The 25,448-nt window shown below is 35.4% G+C and overlaps 1 protein-coding gene across 1 annotated transcript; it reads right to left on the bottom strand.

Annotated features, from left to right (window-relative positions):
• Nucleotides 1–592: 592 nt before the first annotated feature.
• On the bottom strand, nucleotides 593–24,878 carry pepd (peptidase D). The gene is made up of 15 exons (XM_024296045.2): nucleotides 24,737–24,878; nucleotides 21,719–21,902; nucleotides 20,249–20,376; nucleotides 18,481–18,544; nucleotides 14,253–14,300; nucleotides 13,667–13,728; nucleotides 13,405–13,449; nucleotides 11,155–11,230; nucleotides 9,929–9,975; nucleotides 7,653–7,721; nucleotides 7,290–7,367; nucleotides 6,920–7,068; nucleotides 5,628–5,812; nucleotides 3,705–3,896; nucleotides 593–1,150 (listed from the first exon to the last, which is right to left on the bottom strand). The coding sequence occupies exons 1-15, from the start codon at nucleotides 24,751–24,753 to the stop codon at nucleotides 1,025–1,027; spliced, it is 1,470 nt and encodes a 489-aa protein (XP_024151813.1). The 5' UTR covers nucleotides 24,754–24,878; the 3' UTR covers nucleotides 593–1,024.
• Between the last annotated feature and the right edge of the window lie 570 nt (nucleotides 24,879–25,448).

The raw sequence follows: 25,448 nt of genomic DNA, 5'->3' as shown, positions 1-25,448 counted from the left end.
TTTTTTTAAGCCCAAACATGTCTAAATACTGCAAACTTTAACTTATGGCAGAATTTAAACCTCGAGATCATGGTGTCAAACATGCGGCCAGCAATGTACAATTCCACCACTAGGGGAAGCAAAGGAAACGCAAGACTGGCATAACAAGAGATCAAGAAATAATATATATATTTTTTTAAATTTAGTGATTAGGCTACTGTGTTGGTTGAGACATTTTTTACAACTGAGAAAAAAAAAATAAAAAAACAAAAACAAAGCTACCAATAAGTTGTCGATAAGTTGTTTTGCTATTATGTTACTGGTCCGGCCCACTTGAGATCAAACGGGGCTTAATGTGGCAAAATGAACCAAAATGAGTTTGACACCCGGCTCTAGAACCAGCAAATGATAAAACTATTTTAATGATGGCTATTTTATTGTAATGGTAAAAGGTTTGCACTGTATATTTTTATTTATTTATTTTTATCTATATTTACACATGCTTGTACAGCCTCGGGTTACATTTGACCATTGAATAGAGGCTCACTTATTACAGCTAAGTTCACACATACATGCAATTTGAGCAAATTAACCAATAAAAATGCACACCAAGAACAAGCCAGAAATGTTTATTTTATCTAGTTTACAGCATCTTGTAAATGCAGGATTACAGAGAGAGAGGATACAAAAAAAGCTTAAAAAAATTACAAAACTGTGCAATGTAGGAGTTAATACACTGTTCAAGAAAGGTTTCCCTTTTAAGGAAATCTGCATGGACAGATTTCAGTCCGAACTTTAGTATTTGAGTTAATTGTTGGCACACAGAGCTCAGACCAGAGCTCATCAATACTATGAAAACATGATATCTTTTGATTGTAGTAATGAAAAGCTTGCTACACACAAAGAGCTTGATATCAAGCAGATGTGGAGTGAAATAATTTTCCTTCACAACACTGATCATGTTATCCCTGTAATAGCATTTTTTTTTTTTTTTACTGTTTGCACCAGATTCATTCAATCTGGTCTTTGAGCCCTTTTACTTGCTTTACACCGGGCTGAAGGGTTTGTCAGAGTCGGCCATGAAAGCTTCGATCTCCTCCACCGTGCGAGGGACGCAGGTCAGCAGCTCCACGCCGTCCGCTGTCACGGCTATGTCGTCTTCAATGCGAACCTGGAGGTAGAAACCACGTGATCTTTAGAAAAATATGGAGAATCAAACCAAGAGACACTAGACGATTTAAGTTAGGAACCAGATTATAGTAACTATTTTAAGTGTGTATTTTTTCAAATATTATTTTCCTTTTTTTTTAGTTTCTAATTAATTCATGACAATCATTAGAACTAAGTTTGATATATCTATGAAGACTTCTTTTTTTTGATGGCTTGCAATTGATCAGTGGTTTTGTAGTTGTGTCCACCCTGAGACAGGAAGGTCGTGAGTTCGAATCCATGGTCAAGTCATACCAAATACTTTAAAAATGGGACCCAATGCCTCCCTGCTTAATACTCAGAAATAAAGGGTTGAATTAGGAGGTTAAACCACTAAATAGTTCCTGAGCGCAGCTGTGTCTGCAGCTCACCCCTCCCCTAGCAGGTGGGTCAAACATGGAGAGCAAAGTTCACACACCTAAACAAATACAAATTCAAAATTTAAGTGATGTCTAACCCGTTTTGTGAAAACTTTCCAATGTGAAATCTGTTATTTTCCTTATACAAGAAACACAAATATAAAGTTTCCTCAGTGAATAAATAAAAGGGCATTAAAAAGAGAATTTTTTTTAGTTTTTTGTTTCGTTTTCTTGTACATCTCAAGCAGGACTACTTTCATTAAGAAAAATGCTGTTTAATGGATATGGATGTGAGCACATTTTTGAAATACCAAACCAATTCATGTGGCAGCAACAATCATTACTCATGTGATGTCTGGTTTACAAACTCAGCCTGTCGTCAGAACCAGCCCTGTAAATGAACTGCTGCTGCCTTTTGGTAGTAGATCTCTTCATTACCATTTAGCTGCAGTTAAAATTAATGTTCCAACATGAACATACAGTATGTGTATTTATGATGATGACCACACAAGTTAAAAAGTCCTAAAGAAGCATATATAGATCATAGAGAATTCAGAGATGATTTCTGGGTCAAACCCTACACATATTAAGAAAAACAACACATTTTCTATAACTTATTACGATAAAAACTAGATATATGGTATTAGCATACCAGTGTGAATGCTGTAGGCTGCTGAAGATGCCAGAGCTGAAGGCTGAAAACACTGAAACTGATAGCTAAAAAACCTCAAACTGATTGATGAAAACGGTGAAGCCGAAAGCTTGCCAAAATATTAGCTAAATGTCAAATTAGCCAAAAAAAAAACAACAAAAAAAGTATAATTTTGCCTAAACAGCTAGCATAATGCGAAAATATTAGCTACACTTAAAACATGCCTTAAGAACTTAAAGTCAAACTTTGACAAAACAGCTAGCATAATGCTAAAATATAAGCTAAACTCAAAATAGAGTTAAAAACGTAAAAAAGTCAATTTTTTGACAAAACAGCTAGTATAATGCAAAAATGTTTAGCTCAACTCCAAATTTCCCTAAAGAACATAAAACAAAGGCTATGTTCCAATTCCCCCCGACCACCATATAGTACGTGCGCCATTTTTTAGTGAAGTCAGATTCTACGAATTCCAAAATCTAGTGCACTAGAAATTTCCCAGAAATCTTTGTGAAAAATTGGCGTGCATCGATGCTCACTAGATTAGCGAATATAGACCACAATGCATTGCAGTCGAACAATTTTGAACAAAAAAATGTGCTTAAATGTATTTTTTTTAATAAGGCATCCACATTTTCACCATCAAAACACAATGGAGTCATAAATAAACATTGTGAAATGTTTGCATTTATTCGAGTGTGAAATTGGTACCGTCATATCAGGTGTTTGGAAAAATAAAATAAAAGTAGTGAGCATTGTGTCAGAATTGCCTTTAACATCCAGGGCACTACATAGTCCCACATTATATAGTTTTTTTGGTGGTTGGGGATTAGGGAAAGATTTTGGACACAACAAAAGTCTAATTTTGACAGAACAGCTTGCATACTGCTAAAATATCAGCTAAACTCCAAATTAGCTTAAAAACTGGAAAGTGTGTAATTTTGCCAAAACAGCTAGCATAATGCTAAAATATTAGCTAAACTCAATATTTGCATAAAAAACTGGAAATATGTCAAAATAAGCCAAAAACGGCTAGCATGTTGCTAAAATAAAAGCCTAATTCCAAATTAGCCCAAAAACCCAGCTGAACCATTTGAATGGTTTCTTTAGCTGAAAGTATATGCAGAACTTCTCAAGTTTCAACGTTTTTGAAGGATTTTAACAATTTCTCGTTAAATTTCTATAGGGCATAATTTGCTCAATATTAAAAAAACTATAAAGTTTAAGAATACTAAAAGTACACGCAGTAATGTCCTAAATGAGCTGAACGTTTTGATACCAAGATTGCTTAAATTGTTCAAAGCATGATTGAGTTTTTACGTGCCAAAAAAACGTAAGGAAAGGAGCAGGAGAATCACTGTTGCGTGAAGGTTGTAAAGCTTTCACACAAACACAAAATCTATTAGCTTCTCTTTACTTTGTTATGAAAATGACCTCAAGCGAGTCGCTTTCTCTGCTATGCGTTCCATTTTAAAAAACAAACACGTAAACTGTCCCAGCACACTGACCCCTCCGAAGCCTCTGAAGCGAGCCAGCATGTGGTTGTTGATGAAGCAGCTCTGGGCGGGGTTGGCCAGGGCTTGATCCAGCAGGTGGTTGATGAAGTATATTCCCGGCTCCACGGTGAGGACCATCCTCTCCTGCACCAAGCGAGCCATGCGGAGGCTTCTCAGTCCGGGCTCGTCGATGCGATTCACCCCCTTAAACACAAGACGCCATGGAGAAAAAACTTTTAATGCATGTATCCAAAACCTAAAGGGTGCTGGCCACTATTATTTAAAAGGAGAGTTTATTGTTTTTAACTCTTAAATATGAGCATCTTGTTTTAAATTCCCACTTTGATCATCTTTTGATCCATTTTCAAATTGTTCCCAGCGGTTTTTTAGTCATGATTATACCATTTTAAAAATAAACTAGAAAAGTCGCATTACCTGCGATAATGCTAGTGTGAATGCATTATCGCATTAATGCGGTTGTTGTAAATCGCGTAAATTGCTTAAATTTGCAGTAATTGCTTAAATTGTGTAACGTGCATTAAGAGTATAAAGTGTGTAAAGTGCTTAAATTGCATTAATTAGCATTAATAGCTTAAATTGCATTAATTAGCATAAATTGCGTAAAAAACGTAAAATGTGCGAATACTAAAAGTTCGTGCATTAATGTCCTGAACCTGCTGAACGTTTTGATACCAATATTGTAAAAGTTTTAAGGTGCAGTAAAAAGTTTAAAATTTTCCCATTGACTTAACATGGGCTGAAAATTCGCATAAATTGTGTAATATCGCGAAAACTGTAAAATTTGCGAAAACCAAAAATACAAGCAGTAATGTCCTTAACGTGCTGAACGTTTTGATACCAAGATTGTGTAAATCGCATAAAGTGTGCTTTAGTTATATTTTTTTTCAAGCTGCCTTTTTATTAGGGCTGTCAATGTTAACATGTTAATGCTCACAATTAATCAAGTAAAATTAATGTGTTAATATTTATTAATGCTAATTAATTACACTCCATGAAGCAACCGTTTCCACTGGTTCAGACTTCCACAGCGTGCTTTAATTTATGATAATGCACACTTTGTCAAACATTATCCCGCTTTTACCATGGTCACTTACAAAAGAAATAAATATTCAATCATTTTTTTGTACTTTAATTCTTACTATTTTTTTAGGTTTAGATCACTTTTTCACAAAAATCAATAAATATTAAGGGAAATAATTTCTCTGGCCTGTTTTTGTTCAAAACCTGCATATTGTCATTTAAAGCTTACCTCATAAACATTTTGATTAATCATGATTAATCACAACCCAAAAGTGTGATTAATTTAAATTGTTTTTAATTGATTGACGGCTGCTCTTGATTCACAAGAATTAAAAGAAATAATCAGAAATGCAGTTTTTATATTAATTCTCCTTAAATATGTTCTTTATTATATAAGAATACGTTAAAAACATTATTTTCTTCTTGCCTTTAACACTTCCTTTGTAGCACCAAGGAGAGTTGAGTAAAACTTTGGTGCTTTCATGGTAAATAAAACTTTATTTTAAGTGTTTTCAGAAACTTTAAGCGAAGACTTTACTTGAACTTAGTCGTTTTAAGTTGAGTTTTCCCAAGAGTCCCTTCTGGAGTCATTCAGCTGCTCGAGTGGAAACGCTGCTTGTTAGCTTTTCCCTCCATTTACTGGTGAATTCCTGCATCGCAGCATGAAAGCTTCTGTATTTCACCTTCTTCTCTCTGCCCTCACCCTGAACTCGTTCATGTAGCTTGACCTCCTCGTGTTCCCCTCTCACTTCTGCATCAATACTCTCTGTATAATTGATGACTCATCAATATTTTAGGAACATCTTCTTCTGTGTCAAGAACGTCCCTGTGAAAGCCTCATCTGCAGACCGATGCTTGTTACTGTAACCATCTCGGCATTCTTCTCCGCCTGACCTCCGGGTAACCTCCCACGTCGTGCACGTCGATGCCCAGCAGGTGTCCCAGGCCGTGGGGCATGAAGACGGAGCCAAGGTGCGCCTTCATCATGTCGTCAACGCTGCCGTGCAGCAGGCCAAACTTCACCAGCTCTTCCAGGTGAATCCTGTCAGCCAGACGGTGCATGTCAGTCCACTTCACACCTGTAAACACAAACACATGTTGCACTGAGGTAAAAAGAGTTTTCAGGAGGACCGTCTGTGGAAATTCAAATCAAAACATTATTTAAATAATAAAAGTGCATAATTCTTTAGAGATTCTGCTGGCTTTTGATCCCATTTAATTTTTCATATTTTTTGAGGCATTTATGAGGATTTTATTGAAAGAATGTCCATTTAATCTGCAAAATAAAACAAGAAAAAACATCTTAGCTATTTAAAATGGCAAAAAAAATCTACAAATTCCTTCCTCCAATTAAAATAATGAGATTCAATTTTCAGTCTCCACATTTATTCTAAAATTAAAATTCAATTTTCACATTATTATTAAATACTGATGTTCAGTCTGTTTTTTTCAGTGACTGTTAATTTAAAAAGTAGTAGCTGAAAAGTTGGTATTAAGTAAAATGTCCTTATATTAGTAGATCTGTAATGTTAAAGCTATATAAATGCCCTGTTATGATAAACTATATTAATCTGAATTTTAATTTTAAATAATCTCCCTTTTAGTTAATTTTCCACAGTTTTTTATTCATTTAACATAAGTTTTTTGGGTTAATTCAACGATTTAGGCCATATTTTTAAATATATTTTTTTTTGCCGAAATAACCTTTTAAAAAAAAATGGGTTTTATTAAAGTACAGAGTACTGAGGGCTAAAGTCAGTAGCTCATTGTGGAATACTGGACTGAAAGGAACGGTTGGAATGCAATCTTCCACTTCTGAATAAGAAAAAACCAGAACAAGTTTGATTTTCCCATAGCCTAGTCAATATTCATGTCTAAAAGATCAACTTTAATTTAAAATATTTTTGTATTCTTAAAAAAAAACGATTTAAAGACGCACTTCTTTATCTGAGAATAAAAGAAAATGTGGATTTCTTGATTGAATTCTTTATGAGATCACTTTTCTTACACCGTTGCCATTTTTTTTTGTAGAAAATCTGCTAATAGGGTAAAAATATTTTCTTTCTAAGATAAATCTTAGAAACCTACCCTCTTTGTGGGCTCTGGAGCCATGTTTATGTACCACAGAATTACTAAATAAATAAAAGCAAAAGCTTCTGGCTTGAAACCTTTTTGTTCTTTTTTACCTGGTTTGATGGCAGCCATGACGGCGCGGGAGGACTTCAGAACGGCCTCGTAGATGACCCTCTGGTCTGGACTGAACTTGCCGTTGGCTGGAAAGGAGCAGGTGATGTCGGAAGAGTAGCAGTAGTACTCCCCGCCCATGTCAAACAGACTGCAGGCGACCAAAACATCAGAGCGAATTAAGTCAAATTTTATTCAAAAGTGCTTCGGGCTTGTGTGCAAAGCATTTTTTAAGTTTCTCGGAATGAAAATGAACTAAAGGTCACATTTTTACATAACAAAATGACAACAAACAGAGAAGGAAACCTAATATTTTAGAGCAATATTAAACAGACAACCTGGAAAGCAGAAAAAGTACAAAAAGCTACGCACCACATGTCTCCATCCTGAATAGTCTTGTCATTGGGTGCTCCAGCATGACCATAGTGGAGGACGGAGGAGTTATTGCCCCTGGTTTGAATGCAAAGCACACAATTTAGGCATAAATGAATTAGAGACAAGAATTCATGCTGAAGAATTAAGTGAAAAGGGTAGCAAAGATGAAGAGTGACAGCAGTGTCATGTTCCAGACTAACAGAAACAGTGAAAACTAATAATCTATATAGGACAAAACTCCTGACCTTTTATGGTAAAGAGCAGAGAGAGGTTAAGAAAAAATGATTTTTATCAAAAGTGATGTTCTGGCTTTATTTAGTGAGTAATCATCAAGTGCAAATGAAGGAAAGGCAGCCTTACGATCCACAGATGCAGGTGTAGGAGGTGTGGCGCATCCCTCCCTTGGTGTAGCAATAGTGCTGGAAAAGACTGCAAGAACAACACATCTCCTTCAGTCAAATAAACTCCTGCAGGACAAATGGAGTTCAGCCATTCCAGCATATCCAAGATCAGAGAAAACATTTCTTGGCTTTAAAAACGCCCCTGCTCTCTGCCTGATTTGATTCTTTTGAAAAATTCATTGAAGAAAATTTTTTTAATCACTATCCGGCCCAGCACATCAAAACACTCCACGGACGCTGACAGCAGACTGGCTCTGCTCGCGTTTCATGGTTCCTCCAACAGAGCAAAATGTAATTAAGGATAACAGACGGCTGTTTTGATAACATGTTACGGAGGGGGCGGGGGCAATAAAGAATACATTAATATGTGAGAGGAAAAAGAATAAAATAAACCCCAGTCCAAAGTCTTTTGCTCGTATTGTTAAAGACGATTGAATGTAAACATCAAATCTGTGACCAGTGATTTAGACATGATTTAGAAAACACTAAGGCTGATAACTCGCCTCATGTTGCACAGATTATTGGTCTGAACACATTTAATTCTCCTTTTTTTTTAGATATAAAAAGAGTTTATTTTGCTTCCAAAAAGAGGTCTGCAGATCTCAATAGCATCAAGACTCACTCCCATGAAAATCGTCTTTTTAACTTGTTGCATTTCTTTAAGATGGAGGACATATATAAAGAAACTTAGGCCCAAACTTGCCTTTCTGAGTATATCGTTATTCAAGTCATTGTAAATCAGGAGCAGATGAAAATAATGTTTATCTCTGATAAAAATAGGCTGGGGGTCCACAAGCCTCCCGCTCTGAAGTCTCAGCAATAGGGTGGGGTTGATCCACGCTAATGGTCCCGCCCACAACTGAAAGGTCAATTTCTAATGAGCTACTGCCGCTCTGCAGACACTATGTCCTAGAAAACGACACAGGCTTTTGATTTTCCCTTAAAGTGCATAATCCTCATTAAAAGACCACTGGCTTTTAAAATAGAACAAAAGTGTGTGAAAAGTTGAAGTAAAGAATTTCTGTTTTATTTTACTTGATTTTATCTTATGTTATTATATTTAGTGTTTTATCACATTTATTTTGTATATTTTATATGAAAATTCTGCAATTTTAGATATTTTAGTCTGTGAATTTAGCTTTTAATGAATTTCAGACTGTTGGTGAACAACAATAAATAAATAAAATGATCGCCGTAGGACTTTAAATAATGGCTTGAAGAAAAAAAAAGTACTTTTCTGTCTTTTAATTACAATAAGAAGCTTTTAAATATAACAAATAAAGTCTTAATTTATGTGTATAACAATAAAAAATAATCATTGTAATGGCTTAAAAGGGGCAAAATAAATATCTCTTGTTCTTAGTATCATTATTGAAATATTGACAAGTCTGTAGATCAGAAGTCTGCAACCTATAACCCTAAAAGAGACATTTGGTTCATTCTCTTACTGACCAAAACCCAGAGAGAGCCCCAAATCCCACCTACAGACCGTAGAAAACACTAATATACGTCAATGGTCCCAACTCAGAAAAATAAAAATGTGTGTCCATTAAGCTATTTCTTTATCAAATGCAGCATTTTAAATATTTACAATGATTCAGTTATAACAGTGTTGTATTTCTATTAAATTACTTCTGACAGCAACATATACTAGTTCATTTCAAAATAAAATGCATTCTGTGTTAAACATGATTCTGTAGATTTGCAGATAAACTTTAAGAACTTTGCCTCTGAACAGCAATAAGACATTAAATCTTAATTTTAGTTTGAACTTATTCTGTAATATTACGTTACTCTGACAATGAATCAAACCTTTAACCATAATTTTGATCAGACATGATTTTGGAGAAACGCTAAAGCTTTTAAAGCTTTAAAGTTCATTTTTATTCTTGTTAGGTCATCGGTTTAAAATTCTACAATAAATGACAAAACCTAACTAAAAAAAACAAATATTCATATTAATAGCATTTTTCTTCAAACCAGAGCCACATGGAGTGATATAAGAGCTGTTTAGCACATTTCATGTACAGAGACAATTCAGAGTACTTTTATAAAACATTAAAAGAAACGCTCAAAAGAAACAGTAAAGGTGTGATCATTAAAATAAAATTAACACAAAAGCAAAAATAGTTTAATTTAAATAAAGCATAGATAAACAGTGTGAATGTAAACTTTTGAATACATACTAGTCAAAGGTTTACATAAAGGAAACATTAGAAAATCTGAATAAATTACCTCTCCATTTCATATTCTTTCTGTCCGGGTTTGACGTTTTTCATGACCTAAAACAAAAAGGTTCAAGAGATTACATGTATAAATATTCTTAATCCATTCTGAATATATTAATAATAAACAATCAACTGTCTTCTTTTTAGCTTAGATCCATCTCTGAACTGAAAAAAGTGAGAAAAACTGGTTATCATCATTGAAATGGTTCCAATAATAACTAAAGTGAGGATGCCTTGATGTTTCCAGAATAGCATTAACTTTTATGAAAATCAGCTACTTAGCAGGCCAAAACAAATACATGATTTGCTTGGAAAGGTTAATTAAAGAGTAAAATGCAGTTTGAAAACCACCCCGACATCAGTCAACAATAGAGAGGGAGCTGGCAGGCGTTTGTGTTGTGTTGGCAGTGGAGACGGTTCCTGATAGGTTGTAGGGTTAAATGCATTAATAAGTAGCTTCTGTTTTCCGGCGTCCATCTATCAGTGACCCAACAGATCGGAGCCTTTTGCCTAAAAGGATACAGTCTTTCCGTTTGAATAATTAACTCTTTTTCTGCTCTTCGTTAGATTTTACCTGCTGCACGTCTCAATGAAACATTCCTGTGAGGCTGTTTCCTTAAAGTATCAACACATTCAATTATAGACGCAAATATCTAAACTGTAAGCCATCCAGGAGTGGATTTTTTTCTTTTTTAATGCTTCAGAAAGAATTCTTAACCCTAATTTAATAAGCCTAACCTCCATTTTTATATCCAATTGTCTTTTAAATGTTTGAGTTTTACAAATAAAAGCTTGGAAGATAAATGAATCCATGTTTACTGATGCAGCAAAGCATGCAGGTAGAGCTGTCAGCACCATTTTTCGCAATAAAAGAAAATGATGGCACGTCTGAAAAGGCTTCAGTGAATCACTTCACAGGACAGATAAGATTGTGAGGTCAACTGCTGCAGCCCTGCAGAGCCTATACATGAAATAAACTCATGTGCACTCCTGCAAATGCTGCTTTCATGTTCCAGCTTACTGGTCAAATGTTATTCCAGTCAACCGCCAAGTCCCTGAACTATAAGAGACAGTTGGAAAAAGAGAGAATTTCTAAACATCATTTATGGTTTCAGGTATGTCTTAAAGATGCTTTCAGGTGGTTCATTTCATGCTCTGAGCCTTTCAGACTCTTGTGCTTTTCTCAAAGTGAATCAGTATAATCATCCATGCATGAGAGGAGCAGGTTCTTACCATTTTATGAGCCTCACTGGAAATCCTGTTGGTGTAGCGAAGGACCTCCAGCTCCATATCCGTCTTCAGAAGACGACTGCGAACACAGACGGGAAAAAGAGTGAAACTGCTCGTGTGGAAACAAATGCAGAGGTAAGGTTAAAGAAATGCAAGTTTATTCATTTCTTTTTTAGGTGCAGTTAGTGATAAGAACAGAATCCAACAGTCTGATGAGAAAAGGCTATGGAGCAGTAAAATAAAAACTACTAAAGTTGTGTCCGGATTCCTTCACTACTCACTGCTTAATGCACTACATTATGCGTACGACACTTTTTCGGGGTGTCTCAGAAATTCCAAGATCCACTACAGTAGAAATGTCCCCAAAGTCTCTGGGAAAAACTAGTGTATTAATACTAAATAGATGGGCGAATATAGAACACGTGTGAACAATTTGACATTTAAAACAAATATATTTAAATATTTTTTTTTTTAAGTTTTCTGAGTTTTCATCGGCAGAACGCAGTAGATTCATTACAAGTATTTGTAAAATCTTATTTACTTCAGCAAATAAGTGACATTTTAAAGAAAATAAATATTTTTTATTGTAAAAAAGTGTAGAAATTACATTTAAAAACATGGGACCTTGATAGTTCTTAATTACTTTGATTGTTTCCATGGGTTTATTCTTTTTTTACCGTTAATTTTATTGTGTTTTTCAGAATTAACAAAGCTTCTACCCTACTCTAGTCCCTTGCAAAACTACAGCCCTACTCTACTCTGCTCCCTTGCTATGTCTTAGCCCTACCCAACCCTACTCATCAAAGCCCTACCCTATTTTATTCCCAATGCTATATCGCAGCCCTATCCTGCCTTACTCTGGTATCCTTGCCAGTTCCCTACCCTACCCTACCCTACTTTATTCAATATGCTATATCACAGCCCCTAACCTACCCTACTTTATTCCCTATGCTATATTGCAGCCCTACCCTACTCTGATATCCTTACAGCCTTACCCTACCCTACTCTGGTCCCTATGCTGTATCGCTACCCTATCCTACTTTGTTCTCAATCCTATATCCCAGCCCTACCCTACTCTACTCTGGTACCATTCTGTATCGTGGCCCTACCCTACTCTTGTCTCTTGCTATATCCCAGCCCTACTCTACTCTGGTACCTTACTATATTGTGACCCTACTATACCCTCCTCTGGTCCCTTGCAATAACGCAGCCCTACCCGACCCTACTTTGGTCTCTTGCTATATCGCAGCTCACCTATCATGGTCTCCATCTTTTGCAGATTCTTTTCAGGTAAAATTTGCATGTTTTTTTATTTATTTTATTTTTTTTTATCTTTTTTTGCTTTACAGTGCACTGTGTTGTACATCCTGATTAGCTCTAGATCGATTGTCAGTCTCTGCTGTGTTATGTCTCCTGTACAAAATGCAGCTTCCCAACACTTATATCAATCTTTTATCGTGTATAGATCTTTGTTTTCATTCTACAATACTGGACTTATTTTTCAAGTGAAAAAAGTGTAAAAATGTTCATCTGAGAAAAGTATATAGTGAGGAGTTTTACAGCCTCAAATATCTGTAATTGTAGCTCACAAATTTCACTTATCACAAGTTATTTTTAGAACATAACTCCAGCAATAAATGAGGGAACGCAGTATGTAGTTAGGAAGGTTTACAAATTCAGGAGTAGTGAGGGAATTCAGACACAGTTCCAACCCACAAAAACATTTAACTGACAGTTTGATATTTCTTTATTTGCTGTCAGACAGTTTTCTTTTTAGGGAAGACCTTGGACTGAATACAAACAAGAATTTCACCAAAAAATATGATCTAACGAATAATAAAGAGTGCTGATAACCAGCAGAAACTCAATTATTTTTTAAAAACAAACATAAAAAAAGCTTGTTCAAAGGGAGGCCAGTTTGCTCTGAACAGGAAGACAGGGCAGAGGGTTCAATCAGGCTCTGCTCCCCAGGAGGTGTGCCTACGCAGCATTCCTCCTCATTTCTGCAAATGTCAGTTCATCTGGAGGGTGCGAGCTCTAATACCAATGAGGGGCAGGCAAGCACGAAGTCCATTATATCCATGCAGGCTGATTTCAGGGGTGGGGGGGGGTGGACAAAGGACAGAGGAGAGAGATTCTCATTACAGAAACTCAATCACTAAGGTTGACAGATGCAAATGGAATGGGCGTTCACAGGAAACTAAAGATTAGAATATTTGCTTTAATCTAGCAACACAAACTAGAGCTTCTCACCATTCCACGATGACTGGATGCAGAAGTGTGTTGTTCACAGTGAAGCTAGTTACATTAAAGAAAAGACAAAAATAGACACTATGATGAATAAAAAACAAGTGCTTTCAAAGACAATTACTTCAACTAATCAAAGCTAAATCATCATTTTCACCTGTTAGTGTGCATAGATTATTTAAATAAATGTCTTACTTTTCATTTTTTTCAATACAGATCTTTTTATGCCATTGTTTACCCATGTTGATTTAGACCTGAAAAATCCTACCGGCTGATTCCTTCAAAGGAGGCTTCGCGGCAGATGCTCCCGCTGTCGGTGTTCAGGCCCCGCTGCAGGAAGGAAATTAAAAATTAAGAAGTTAAAATGGGTCAAATTGTGAAATTAAACGTTTCACACTTTATAGTAATGTTGCATTTTTTGTATCCGATCAACAAATAATTGCTGTAAAAACAAATGTTTTGTTCTCCTTTAACAAGTTTTTAAAGACCAAATCCGATTAAAATTGTGTTTTAAACATCTTCTTGTGGTATTTTTGTCAAGGTGGAGGGCAAACATAAATGAAAGTTAAGCACAAAATTGCACTTCTGAGTATTTTTTTTATGGAATTATTTTTTTAATTTAAGCTAAAAACGACATAATCATTATGAAAAGACCACTGGAAATGCTTTTAAAATAGATTAAATGATGATCTGAGTGGGACTGTAGGAGGAATGTTTAACAGAAAACTTAACACATGTGAATAAAGAAGTTTTGTTTGAAAAATAAAATAATTAAAAGCTGTTGAATTACACCAAATGTTAACTAGTTCTGGTTTGAACATTTAATAGGAACCAAAGAATGAGAGGATTGTTACCAGTGTCAGGAGAACAGCCGGTGTCATCCTGGACAGGACATCAGCGATCTGCAGGGATGCGGGCAGACAGAGCATCATTAGAAGAGAAACAACAAGCTTCACTTCCTCGCTGCTTTGAGTCAGCACATTTCAGGTGAGTCGGGCAGCTCCATCCAGCTGCTGCAAGTCCACAGCAAGCAGCCTGTGAGTACGCCATAACATCTAGTTGTTTTCTAACTCCTCATCCTAATGTTCATAAAACATTTGACCTCCAGAGAACTAATAAAAAAGGCTATCTGGAAAAAATGAAAAGCTTATAAATGAATTAATTTATTATCTTAAATGGACGTCCTGCAGCTTTTGTAATTTTCTTTTTTCTTTCTGCACCTTTGAGCAAAAATGTCCTCCCTGCCACATACCCAAAAACTCATCAAAATTAGCATGCAGCAACTACCCAATAAAGACGAAATCACAAACCTACAATAAAAGGAATAAAAGAAAAATCTCTTGCAGGGCTCAAAAAAGTATATCAAAACCAGGTAATGAGACGGAACCAAAACATGTTGATTAGAAGTTTTTTTTAATTATTATGGGATAGTCACCAGTCCACAAAGTGTGAAATTGCATTTTTTTTCCCAACATTTTCCCACAACATGGGAAAAAAAAAACTTTTGTTTAAGAGATAATCTTAAACAAAACACCAAGTTCAGTCTTCAACCCCAACAAAAGCTTGACTGACCTTTGAGGAGGCCGCCATCTTGAATTAAAATCACCTTTAATGCCAGCTGCAACTTTAAGAGATCTGAGGGATTGTATTGCTTCTTAACTCATCAAGCATTATTGGGAAGCAATATGTTGTAATTAGAAGTTTGTAGATTATTTAAAGGTGTTAAGAGTCGTGAGCTCACAAATTGGTGTTTTCCTGTTGCTTGCACATTTTTTACTGGAATATTGTGAACATGTAATACATGAATCCCTGGCTCAAGCTGAACGAAACCATATGACATACAATATAAATGTATTAGGAATGTGAGTGTTGTGAACAAAAAAAACCTCCGTTGCCAAGGAAATCTACAAGTTTACTTTTGCAGATTCCTCCAAAAATTACATAGACCTATTTGTCATCTCCAAATGATCAAAAAATTAAATGGTTGCTATGGAGATAAAACCACAGAAAAGCTGCCATTTTGAAAATAAATTAATAAATAAGTTTCCATCATGAATTTGTCCCATGCAGCTTTGAGCAGGGTAGGAGTGGCAGAGGAGGAGAAGGAGGGGCCTAAAGTAGCTGATGAGGCAGTGAGGATATCAGGGAGTGTCGGCAAGGGCACTAAAAATGATTTTAGTGCTCATAGTTTGCATAATTATAACATTTTTTTTGTTGTTCAACTCTGCATCACTCAGGTCTCTTTCTCTGAACTCTGTCCTGAATTTGATGATTTGTCGTCTCTCTTTCACTGTCCAATGCAGAAACTATCTTTCTAGTCAAGAACATCTGCTGATCAAAGCCTCTTTCACAGCTGTCAAATCTTTGGATCAACAGTCAAAGATCACAGTTTTTAACCACAAAATATATCCAAACTAGTGTGAATAACTTGATAATGTTTAATAAGCATAAATGTATAAACGTCTGAGTTGACTTAATTAAATGTTGGGGTGGAGAGAAGAAACAAAGTAGCAATGAGGATGTGAAACAGACCAAACGGACCAAACTGCTGGTATTTATGGATGTGAAAGCAGCAAATACTCACGTGAAAGTAATGGAAGTGACTTTTCCCCATGTAATTAGGACAGGGTTAGGGTTAAAATACGTGCAGGCAATGCAGCAATGTGTATTTTTCCACCCGCTTTTGAGCTTTAAATACGTGCAAATATCATCAGATGAAAGTCATATGACCTCCAACATACCGCCCGCCTACACCAGCGCACCGGCTGACTCCATAAAGAGCAGCTTACATTGAAAAGAACATTATTGACTGCTCCCTGTTCGTCTTGATGGTGCAGAGCTCATGTTATGGTGATTATAAACACGCTGTACAAATGTCTAGTTCAACCATTTAAATGATTGGGTCAGCTTCAACATGGATGTTTGGGTTCCGCTAATGTCTGAACCGGTTGTCGAGGGTTTGGGCTTACAGCAGAGGTCTGCAACCTGTGGCTTCTTTTACCCCTCTATTGTGGCTCTCTGGATAAAGAAAAATAACGTTTTTAGTTTTTAAAAACTAACGGCACTGAGCCAATACATTATAGACGTCAGTTTTTTGTGCGCCGTGTACCACGGAAAATCAATTGGAAGTCAGAAAGCACAATTAAGGTGAACTGGATTATTAGACAGAATTTCTATTTTTGAACAATATTTAAGTTAGACTTATGGGTTGAGAAATACAGTGAGAGTAACAATGGGCTCCGATTTATTTTTTGAGTTAGATTCTATTTTTTTAAATCACTGCTGACATTGCACTACCTGCGGCTACATTTAGATGATTCTGTGGCACAATGTGTATTTTATTTTGAAAGGAAATCATGTGAACCTCTGTCAAAAGTTAAACTGTTTCATATTTTGGGGGAAAAAAGTTATTTCCTCTCTAAATAAATGTTTTATTCATTCAAAAGAAGTTTTTTTTTTTTTTTATCATAATGGTAGCATTGACTTGAATACAAAACCGTGTCTCATTCTTTTATAGGATGAAGTGAGCCTTTGTGGCTCTTGCAGGTTTTTGGTTCATGAAAAGTGATGAAGGTTGCAGACCCCTGACTTACAGGATTCAGTTATTGGCTGAATAAGTGAAGTGGTGCAGGAGACCAAATTAAGGCATTTGAGGAGCATAGCTTCACCAATAAATCAAAAATTGACTTAAAAAAAACATTTAGGGAAGCATTTCTTTTGCTGTTGTTAAGGGTTGTTGGTGTAAACCAGTGGTGCCCAAATCCAGGCCTGGGGGGCCAATGTCCTATATGCTTTCTAACCAACCGGCCAATGAAGCTCCTAACTGGTTAAACACATCTGATTCAGGGAATCAACAGTCGATAAGGCGGGGTTTCTGGAAAACCAGCAGGAGGCCGGCTCTCAAAGCCTGGATTTGGACACCCCTGGTGTAAACTGTAGGATCACGGCTATGGTCAACAGTAACCACAAAATAAAGAGACTTAAACCGGATTACATCTCGCCATATCAGTGCAGGAAAGCGGGATGCAAAAGTATGTTCTTCATTATCTCGTTATCAAGACAAAGCTATTTTTTTTTTTCTCGTGATAACGAGACAGGGGATGTTTTTATCACGAGTAAACGGTCAAAAATAATAATAAAAAAAAAAAAAATAGGTTCTGTAGTTTTACCATGACCTTAAAAAGTGTTAGTAAACAGTTAAAAAGTCCAGATCTCTTCAGAGAACAACAACAATGTCAAAGATAGTGATTTAAAATACATACATTCACAAACGTAAAGCATACAGGCATCTTACTCGAGTCACAGTGACATTGCTTTAAAATGTTACTATGGTAAAAACAAAAAGAACTTATTCAAGAAGATAAAATTGTAAAAGTAAAATATGGCAAACAAATTGTGCTAATAACAGAAATAAAGTTTGAACATTTTGTCCTAATCTTAAACTTAAAATATTATGTAGTTTGTAGCTTTTTTCAGATACAGAAATTACATTTTTAAAATAAACTAAATAAAACAACAAAACAGATTTCACAGCTTTGGGTCTATTTTACAGCAACAAGGTTTTAAATGATATCTAGAATAAATGAGAAAAGCGCAATATTGGATTTTGTCTGTTAGTCAATGTGCAAATATTTTTCAAATAAGATTTATGCAGTACTAAAACTAAATATTTCAATGCTCGTTTCCGATTTGTTGTATTTTTTTAAGACTTTTGAGTATTTTTTGTTGTTGTTAAATAAATGGTAAAACGTTTACCAAAAAAGCCAAAAATATAACTAGATAAGCACAGCTCATTGTGAAAGTAGTGATTTTATTTTCTAATTTTACCAAAATCAAAAATTACGCAAAGGTCAAACTACTTTTAGGATAACATTTTTTGCATTAAGTTACTTGGGTAAATTTGACAAAGTGAAATTATCTTGTTACTGCCCACCTCTGCAGATAAACAACAGCAAAATGAATTGCTAAACTCTTCGGAGGAAGCACTAAAATGCCTGAATGTGAGTCAGAGCTCGACCGGCGAACACAAGGCTTCAATCACAGCACAAAATAAAGGTCAGCTCTGCACAAAGCAGCACTTACGTCAGCGGTGTAATGCACCTCATCCACGGCGTACTTCTCCTTGAAGTGCTCTTTAGGAAAAATCCTGTAAACAAGTAAAAAAAATATGCAACATAAAGAAAAATGCAATAAATATGAAAACGTCTGACATTTTCACAGGAATAAAACCAAGAAGCTCAACGAATGGCCTTTAATTTGAATGTTTCAGCTGTAATATCTATCAGGATGAAGAATAGAACGTTAAAGATCCACGATCATCTTTTGATCCATTTTCAAAGCGTTCCTAGTGGTCTTTTAATTAAGATTATGCAGGTTTTAGCCCCGCCCCCTTCCTGCTGCCGAGAGCTCTTTGTTCACACCCTTGCCAGACAGGCTGAAAGGGGAGAACAAATCCTTTTCAATGTTGAGACAGTCTCAAAGTTGGTCTGCCTTTTTTGTCCAATTTTTCCGGAAAAGTCCATCTTAAGAATGGTAATAAATCCGCAACTAAATCAACTTTTTCGCCTTCTTCTATTGTTATCTGCAAAACAGCGAGTAATTCAAACAATAAATCAAGTGCAGCTACTGCCTACGGCCTGAAGAACAGAAGAATTTAGCTTTTGGTAACGCAAGCTTTGACCATCCAATCAGAGGCGATTATGTCATCATCTGCCCTCGTGAAGCTACAGAGTCTCTAAATCAAATTCTGATTGGTTGAATCAACGTAAATGTGTTTAATCCATATATGGCTATGGTTACATCAGCAGTGTTTTATTATGGAAAGCTACTGCAAAACTGGAAGTGAGGCCGGAAGCACCAACTGTATGACTGTATTATATTATTCCTGCCTGTTTTTATTCATACTAATGTTAAAAAGCTCCGTTTTTAAATTTTTAAAAATGTAAGGTATCTAAGGTATGTTTTGGATTTTGCCCCCCTGTGCGACTCAGTTTGATGCCCCTGTTTTAGGCCTTCACTGAAGGTTTTGACAGTACGCCACTGGAATAAAGAAAAAATAAGACATTTTCTTTAGATGTCCTCCATCATGAGAAAACTGAACATTTTAAAAACACAGTTTTCTTTGGAGTGGGTCTTTAAGATGCAAAATAAACCTCAGAATTCTGTGTTAGTTCTCATCTACGTCTGCTTAAACTGTTGCTAAGTTTGTTGAAATATTCATCACCGCTGCATTTACTTTGAAAGAAATCTCCTGACAATCATCTGCTTCTTTCATACAGAGATTTAACCCGGCACTATGCACTTTGGACTGAAGAGATATCAGAGTAATCTCCATCCAAAGTCCACACCTGATGAGTGAAATCATAAAAATGTAAGCGTAAATTTAGGTGTAATTTATGAATCATAAGCTTTGGGGGAAAATATGTTAAAATAGGTTTATTTAAGCATAAGCAACCATAAGAAAAAAATTGATTCTTGTTTAATTTTTACAAGTCAGATGACAAGATATTATAAAGGGAAAAATTGAAACAAATTTGGACGAGTCAGCAAGTTCCCATTAAACAACTGTGTCCACTGGTTTCATGTACATTACACACAACACTATAATAGAGGCTGAAGTGAAATCCTTTTCACCAGAAATCCCTCCTGCATAACAAACGGCATTACAAGGCTTTCCCTCTCGGTGCACGCACCACCCAAAAATGAATCTAAAGAAGCTCTCAGATGCATTTTCAATTGATTAAACTGAAACAGGATCCATGGCTGAAAGATTCCCACTAAAATTAACTTCTGAGAGGCAAAAGAACCAAGAGAATGCGGCGAACAAAGCACTGAGGATTAGTGAGCTTACTCTCCCATCCAAGTTGCATAGCTTTCAGGCAGTTTAGGTACAAAAAGGATTGATTTCCCGGAGTCCACATCAATGGCTCCAAAGCAGTCGGCTTCAGTCACTCCAAACGACCAGTGAAAAAAAGACTCCTGGAACAGCATCAGATACGGTGTTAGACAAACGAATGTGTTTCCTCAATGGAGACATTTTTTAATAGCATATGAAGACTTTCATTTGAAGACGCACTCTGATTATCTTTTGATCTATTTTAAAAGCGTTCCCAGTGATCTTCTAATTATGAATATGCTGTTTTTAGGCAAAAATAAAAATCCTTTTCTAGTACAGTTTCATCAGAAATTCATCTCTGAGTTGTGGGCGGGATTGTTGGCGCGGAGCAACACCGCCCCCCTTCCCAACCCCGTTGCTGAAAGCTCATGGCATATTTCCAGCATCCCAAATACGCCCTTTTTCAAACGGATTATTTTCATCTGCTCCTGATTCACAATGATTTGAATAAAAAAATACTCAGAAATGCAATTTATGCTCAATTGAGTCCCCAATTTTTTTTTAGAAAAATACAACAATGACATGTTAAAAACACCACATTTTTATTGGAGTGGGTCTCTAAAGGAAAGTCTTCTATGCTCTAAGTAAGGGGTCTCAAACTCAATCATACAGAGGGCTAAAATCCAAAACACACCGCAGGTCGTGGGCCGAACAGAATAAACATTTATTGAACACATTAAAACAACATTTTTAAAACCGCAACTTTTTGACATAATTATGAACTAGATATATAACATTACCTACAATAATGCTAGTGTGAATGCTGTAAGCTGAAACTGGCTGCTGAAGTTTCTTGTGCTGATAGCTAAAAATGCTGAAGCTGATAGCCAGCTAAAATATTAGCTAAATGCCAAATTAGCTTAAAAAAACATAAAAAAACTACCAAAAAAGGTTAGCCAAAACAGCTAGCATGTAGCTGAAAATGAGCTAATCTTCAAAATAGCCTAAAAAAAGAAAAAAGTCAATTACCTAAAACAGCCTAAAAACTAAGAAAAAAAGTCTAAATTAGCAAAAACAGCTAGCGTGTGAAAATAAGCATAACTCCAAAACAGCCTTAAAAATAAACAAACAAAAAAGCCCAAATTAGCCAAAACAGCTAGCATGTAGCTGAAATATTAGCTAAACTCCAAAATAGTGTAAATAAATCGTAGCAAATGCCAAAATGGTCCAAAAAGCTAGCAGAATGCCATTTTTTAAAAACTAAACTAAAAATAAGTGCAAGATAACATCTGATCATTAATAACAAAAAAAAAAAATGACCTGCAGGGCCGGGTATAATTACCCAGTAGGCCCCGGGTTTTGACTTTGACACATTTTCTCATTTATTTTTCAAACAAAATAATATTTTTTAATGTCTGGACAGAATAAAGTGCCACAAACTGACAGCTGGTGGATACAAGAGAAAAATAAGTGCAGACTACAAACCTGCCTGAAGACGACGTCTGTATCGGTGCAGTACCTCTGCTTCTGCTCTCCACCCTGCAGCACCACCACCGACTTGGGCAACACGCCGTCTTTTCCTTTAAGGCCTCGGCATAACCTTCCACGGTTCTCGGCAAAAAGGGCAGCCGACACCCTGAGGGTGTCATTACCCAGCCAGTAGACAGGTCTGAGGGGACGGAGAAATCACATCATGGAGATGGAGAGACTGACGGCGAGGATAATTAGCGGGTATATTACAACTGAGATGTCATAAACAGAACATGCAGGCAGCACCAGAACCACACTCAGCCTCCCGCTTTACATCATTATCCTCCAGTAACTTGACATTTCTAAAATGCAAGCAAAACCTGGGTCACATTTTCTGTCAGTGACTAGAGAAAAAAAAAGAAAAAAAAAGTTCGAAGTCAAAAGTTTAAAAATAATTTGAAAAAATATAGCTAAGCAAGACAACTATGGGTAAACCTTTAGACTATGTAAAAAGTTGTTATAACAAATCCAAAAGGAATCACAACAATACAGATGAGAAAATCGGTTATAGTCTCAAATGGCGCTAAAGCCAAGGTTAAACTAAAATGTGGATTTTGGTATTCAGGCAACAATTATTTTATGGATAACTTACCAAAAATAAAGTTGCATAGTTATTAGAGTTGCACACATTTTTTGGGATACTTTTATGTAATATATTGAGAAAATCTGGGTTGTAAATCAGCACTTTATAAAATAAACTGAATTGTTATTGATGTTATTATTACTATTAATATTTATACATTTGTATCATATTCATTGTACTGTAATTAACATGTTTGAAACAAATCAGTAATAAAAAACATTGATGACTCACAGTGAATGCCAATTAACATTTACTTAATTGGAAAAACAATTTACAGTAATTGTATGTGCTATTAAGTTTTATTTTCAAATTCAAACTAATTTTGTTACAAAGTCTTTTTACTGCATCAATATGAGTTTACATTTTAGTTATTTCAAAAATGTTAAAGCTTAAAAATGAAAAACAATAGTTTTTTTTCTTTCCATAAATACAAAAAAACATCTAACTTAAAATTGTGTAAGAAAATATTTAACTATTTTTATTTATTAAAAAACAAAATCGGCATTAATTTAATAAATGTCTCAATTATATGAAATTAATAAAAATTTGACAAAATAAAATGATTATTTATTGTTTATTTATTCTAGAGCAGGGATAGGAAACTCCAGGCCTCGAGGGCCACAGTGTCTGCATGATTTCCAGATATCCAAGACTAATCACGACTGATTACCTGTTTCTGGTGTGTCCAGTTCTCTCTTATAGGGTCCAGATGACCCCACCCTTATATTTATGTGTGATCCTTCCAATCACAAATGTGGACAGGATTTTATGTCCAACACAGACACAGATGAAGATAAAAAATTATTGGAAAAAAAAAAAAAAAAAGTTCACTGTGCTGTCTTGTGGGGTCCAGATGACCCCACTTTTAATGAAAACATGCCAAGGATAGCACAAGGGTTACAAATAAATAAATAAAAAATTAATGACAATAAGTGCACCATATGGTCAAAAAATCCACAAGGAGTCCCTTAATAATTAGCTCTGATTTAACTTTAGTTTATTAGATTTACAAATTTCTGGCTGAAAGACACCTATTATGAAAATAAAATAAAAAGTTGTAAACCTACTTACTACAAGATTTGCTAGACAATTCATTATGGTGAAGGGGGTCTTTTATTTTGAAAGAAAGTCATGTGAACCTCTGAAAAAAGTTATAAACTTTTTCAGATTTGGAAAAAAAAAATCACTTTAAGTTTCTGTGTCATTTATGGAAAAATAGTTCATTTATATTTATCATAATAGTAGAAATAATATAAATACACATCAAGTGAGACTTTGCAGCTGTTAAGAAACAGTGAGGAGAAAACTTGTTATAGTTTAGGTCTTTCTGAAGCTAATCCCCTGGATTGGGTCAGAGGATTTCAGGTGAAACACAGTGGATTGAGGCAGAAAGACACACTTGTAACCAATATGTGGTGGATAGAAATCTTGGATTCAAGCCAAGACTGATAAGAAACAGAAAAACGCAGCAGATTTACTTCCACCTTAAATGCACCAAAGGTTAATCCTCCACCACAGAGACCTTTAAGCAGTCCTCCTGCTCCATTCTCTGTCCACTGAGTTTATGGATTTATGTATGGAGGTTGATCAAGATGATCCTAAGTTAACAACGTTTTTACCTATAAATTAAAGATGCAAGAAAATGCTACAGATTAAACACTTAAAGATAAAGTCTAAGAAAATGAGTTTGTAAAATGTTTACCTTAGTCAAAAAAAGTTACTGATTTACAATGATTTTAGCAACAAGATTAACAATTCTAATGTTACTTTGCTTCTTGAAGGTGATTCTGTGTGAGGTTTTATTCATGCCGATAGGCTACACACATGTTACGATGAGATTATTACATATGCACGCACAGGAAATTAAAATAAAGTTGGGTCAAGTCACAAAATTCCACATAATTGGAACAAAACTAAACATATTTCAAAATAAAATACATTTTGTAAGTAGATGTTTTCTCTTCAATTGCACAAACAGCCATTGTCACAGTTTTATGAAACTACTATTTTAAAAAGATGATCTTTTAGGAGTTTCAGCAGATCCAGCACATTCTTAAGCATTTGATCACGTCCCTAAACCACACTGCAGCCTTTCAATCACGTTTACAGAGGTGTATGACACAACAAAAACATATAATTAGCTTAAACAGGAAATGGATAAATAAGTTTTCAGTTAAATACAAACATGAACGCTGCAAAGGTGCTTAAATCAACATATAGTTACCGTTTAAATTAAACTAAATAAAGGTTTAGAAAAAAAGTTTCACGCTTTGCAACTACGTTTTGATATTGTGTGAAGAATTAACAATGACGCCACAGATGTACGTAACTAATGTCCGCTAAAATAAGCGATTAAACCAGTAAATAACTGTTTTTAAAAGTCAACTCACTGTGGTGCTGCAGCCATGACGAGATCTCGCTCCAGATTGTCACATGTTCACAGGAATCACGTGGTCAGCCCTGGCGCTGAATCAGCTGATGTGGCGCTTGTGCTGCTTTCAAGTCTTCAGGAAATTCCAGCTTCAGACGCGGAAGTGGCATTTTTTTATTATTTTATTGAAAATCTACACCTATCAGAACAAAACATGGCTTGAAATGATAAAACATCGATTTTACAATATTATAATCAAACATAGGGGGCAATTGCAGCATTAAACAACAAAGCAGAGTCAATAAAATAAAAAATATAGATCTCAGCAAAGTGGGGCAAACAATACAAATAATCATATAACCATAAATACTCAAGGGCAGTTTTTAGATTACCGTAAATTGTTTTTATATTTGGTTTCTTAAGGAGCTTAAATGATTCCAAATATAACTTGAATTTGTTCATAAATATTCTACATTTTGGGGGGGATTTTCATATATTTACATTTGTGTATGTTAAATTTAGCAAGACAAAGGATTATATTCAAGCAGATTTCTTCTAATTTATTTTCTAATATGATGCCAAATATGATAGTGTTTAAAGAAAATATTGGTGATTGTGGGAAAATATTTCTCAGCCAGTTATGTAACTCTTCCCAAAATATTTGTGTTTGGGGACAAAAGTAAAATAAATGTGTGGTTTCAACTTCCTTTTCACAGAATATACATATATTA

The sequence above is a fragment of the Oryzias melastigma genome, linkage group LG3, assembly GCF_002922805.2.
Source record: "Oryzias melastigma strain HK-1 linkage group LG3, ASM292280v2, whole genome shotgun sequence".
Classification (NCBI taxonomy): Eukaryota; Metazoa; Chordata; class Actinopteri; order Beloniformes; family Adrianichthyidae; genus Oryzias; species Oryzias melastigma.
The sequence above is the reverse complement of the archived record's forward strand: the minus strand, read 5'-3'. Positions and strand labels throughout refer to the sequence as shown.

What these genes read in the sequence shown, in the direction of transcription:
- pepd (XM_024296045.2), bottom strand. An exon ending in TATGCAACTTGGATGGGAGA is followed by an intron (nt 18,545 to 20,248) that starts GTAAGCTCACTA and finishes ACTTGTTTACAG; the next exon opens with GATTTTTCCTAAAGAGCACT. An exon ending in ATTCAGGATGGAGACATGTG is followed by an intron (nt 7,069 to 7,289) that starts GTGCGTAGCTTT and finishes GGTCGCCTGCAG; the next exon opens with TCTGTTTGACATGGGCGGGG.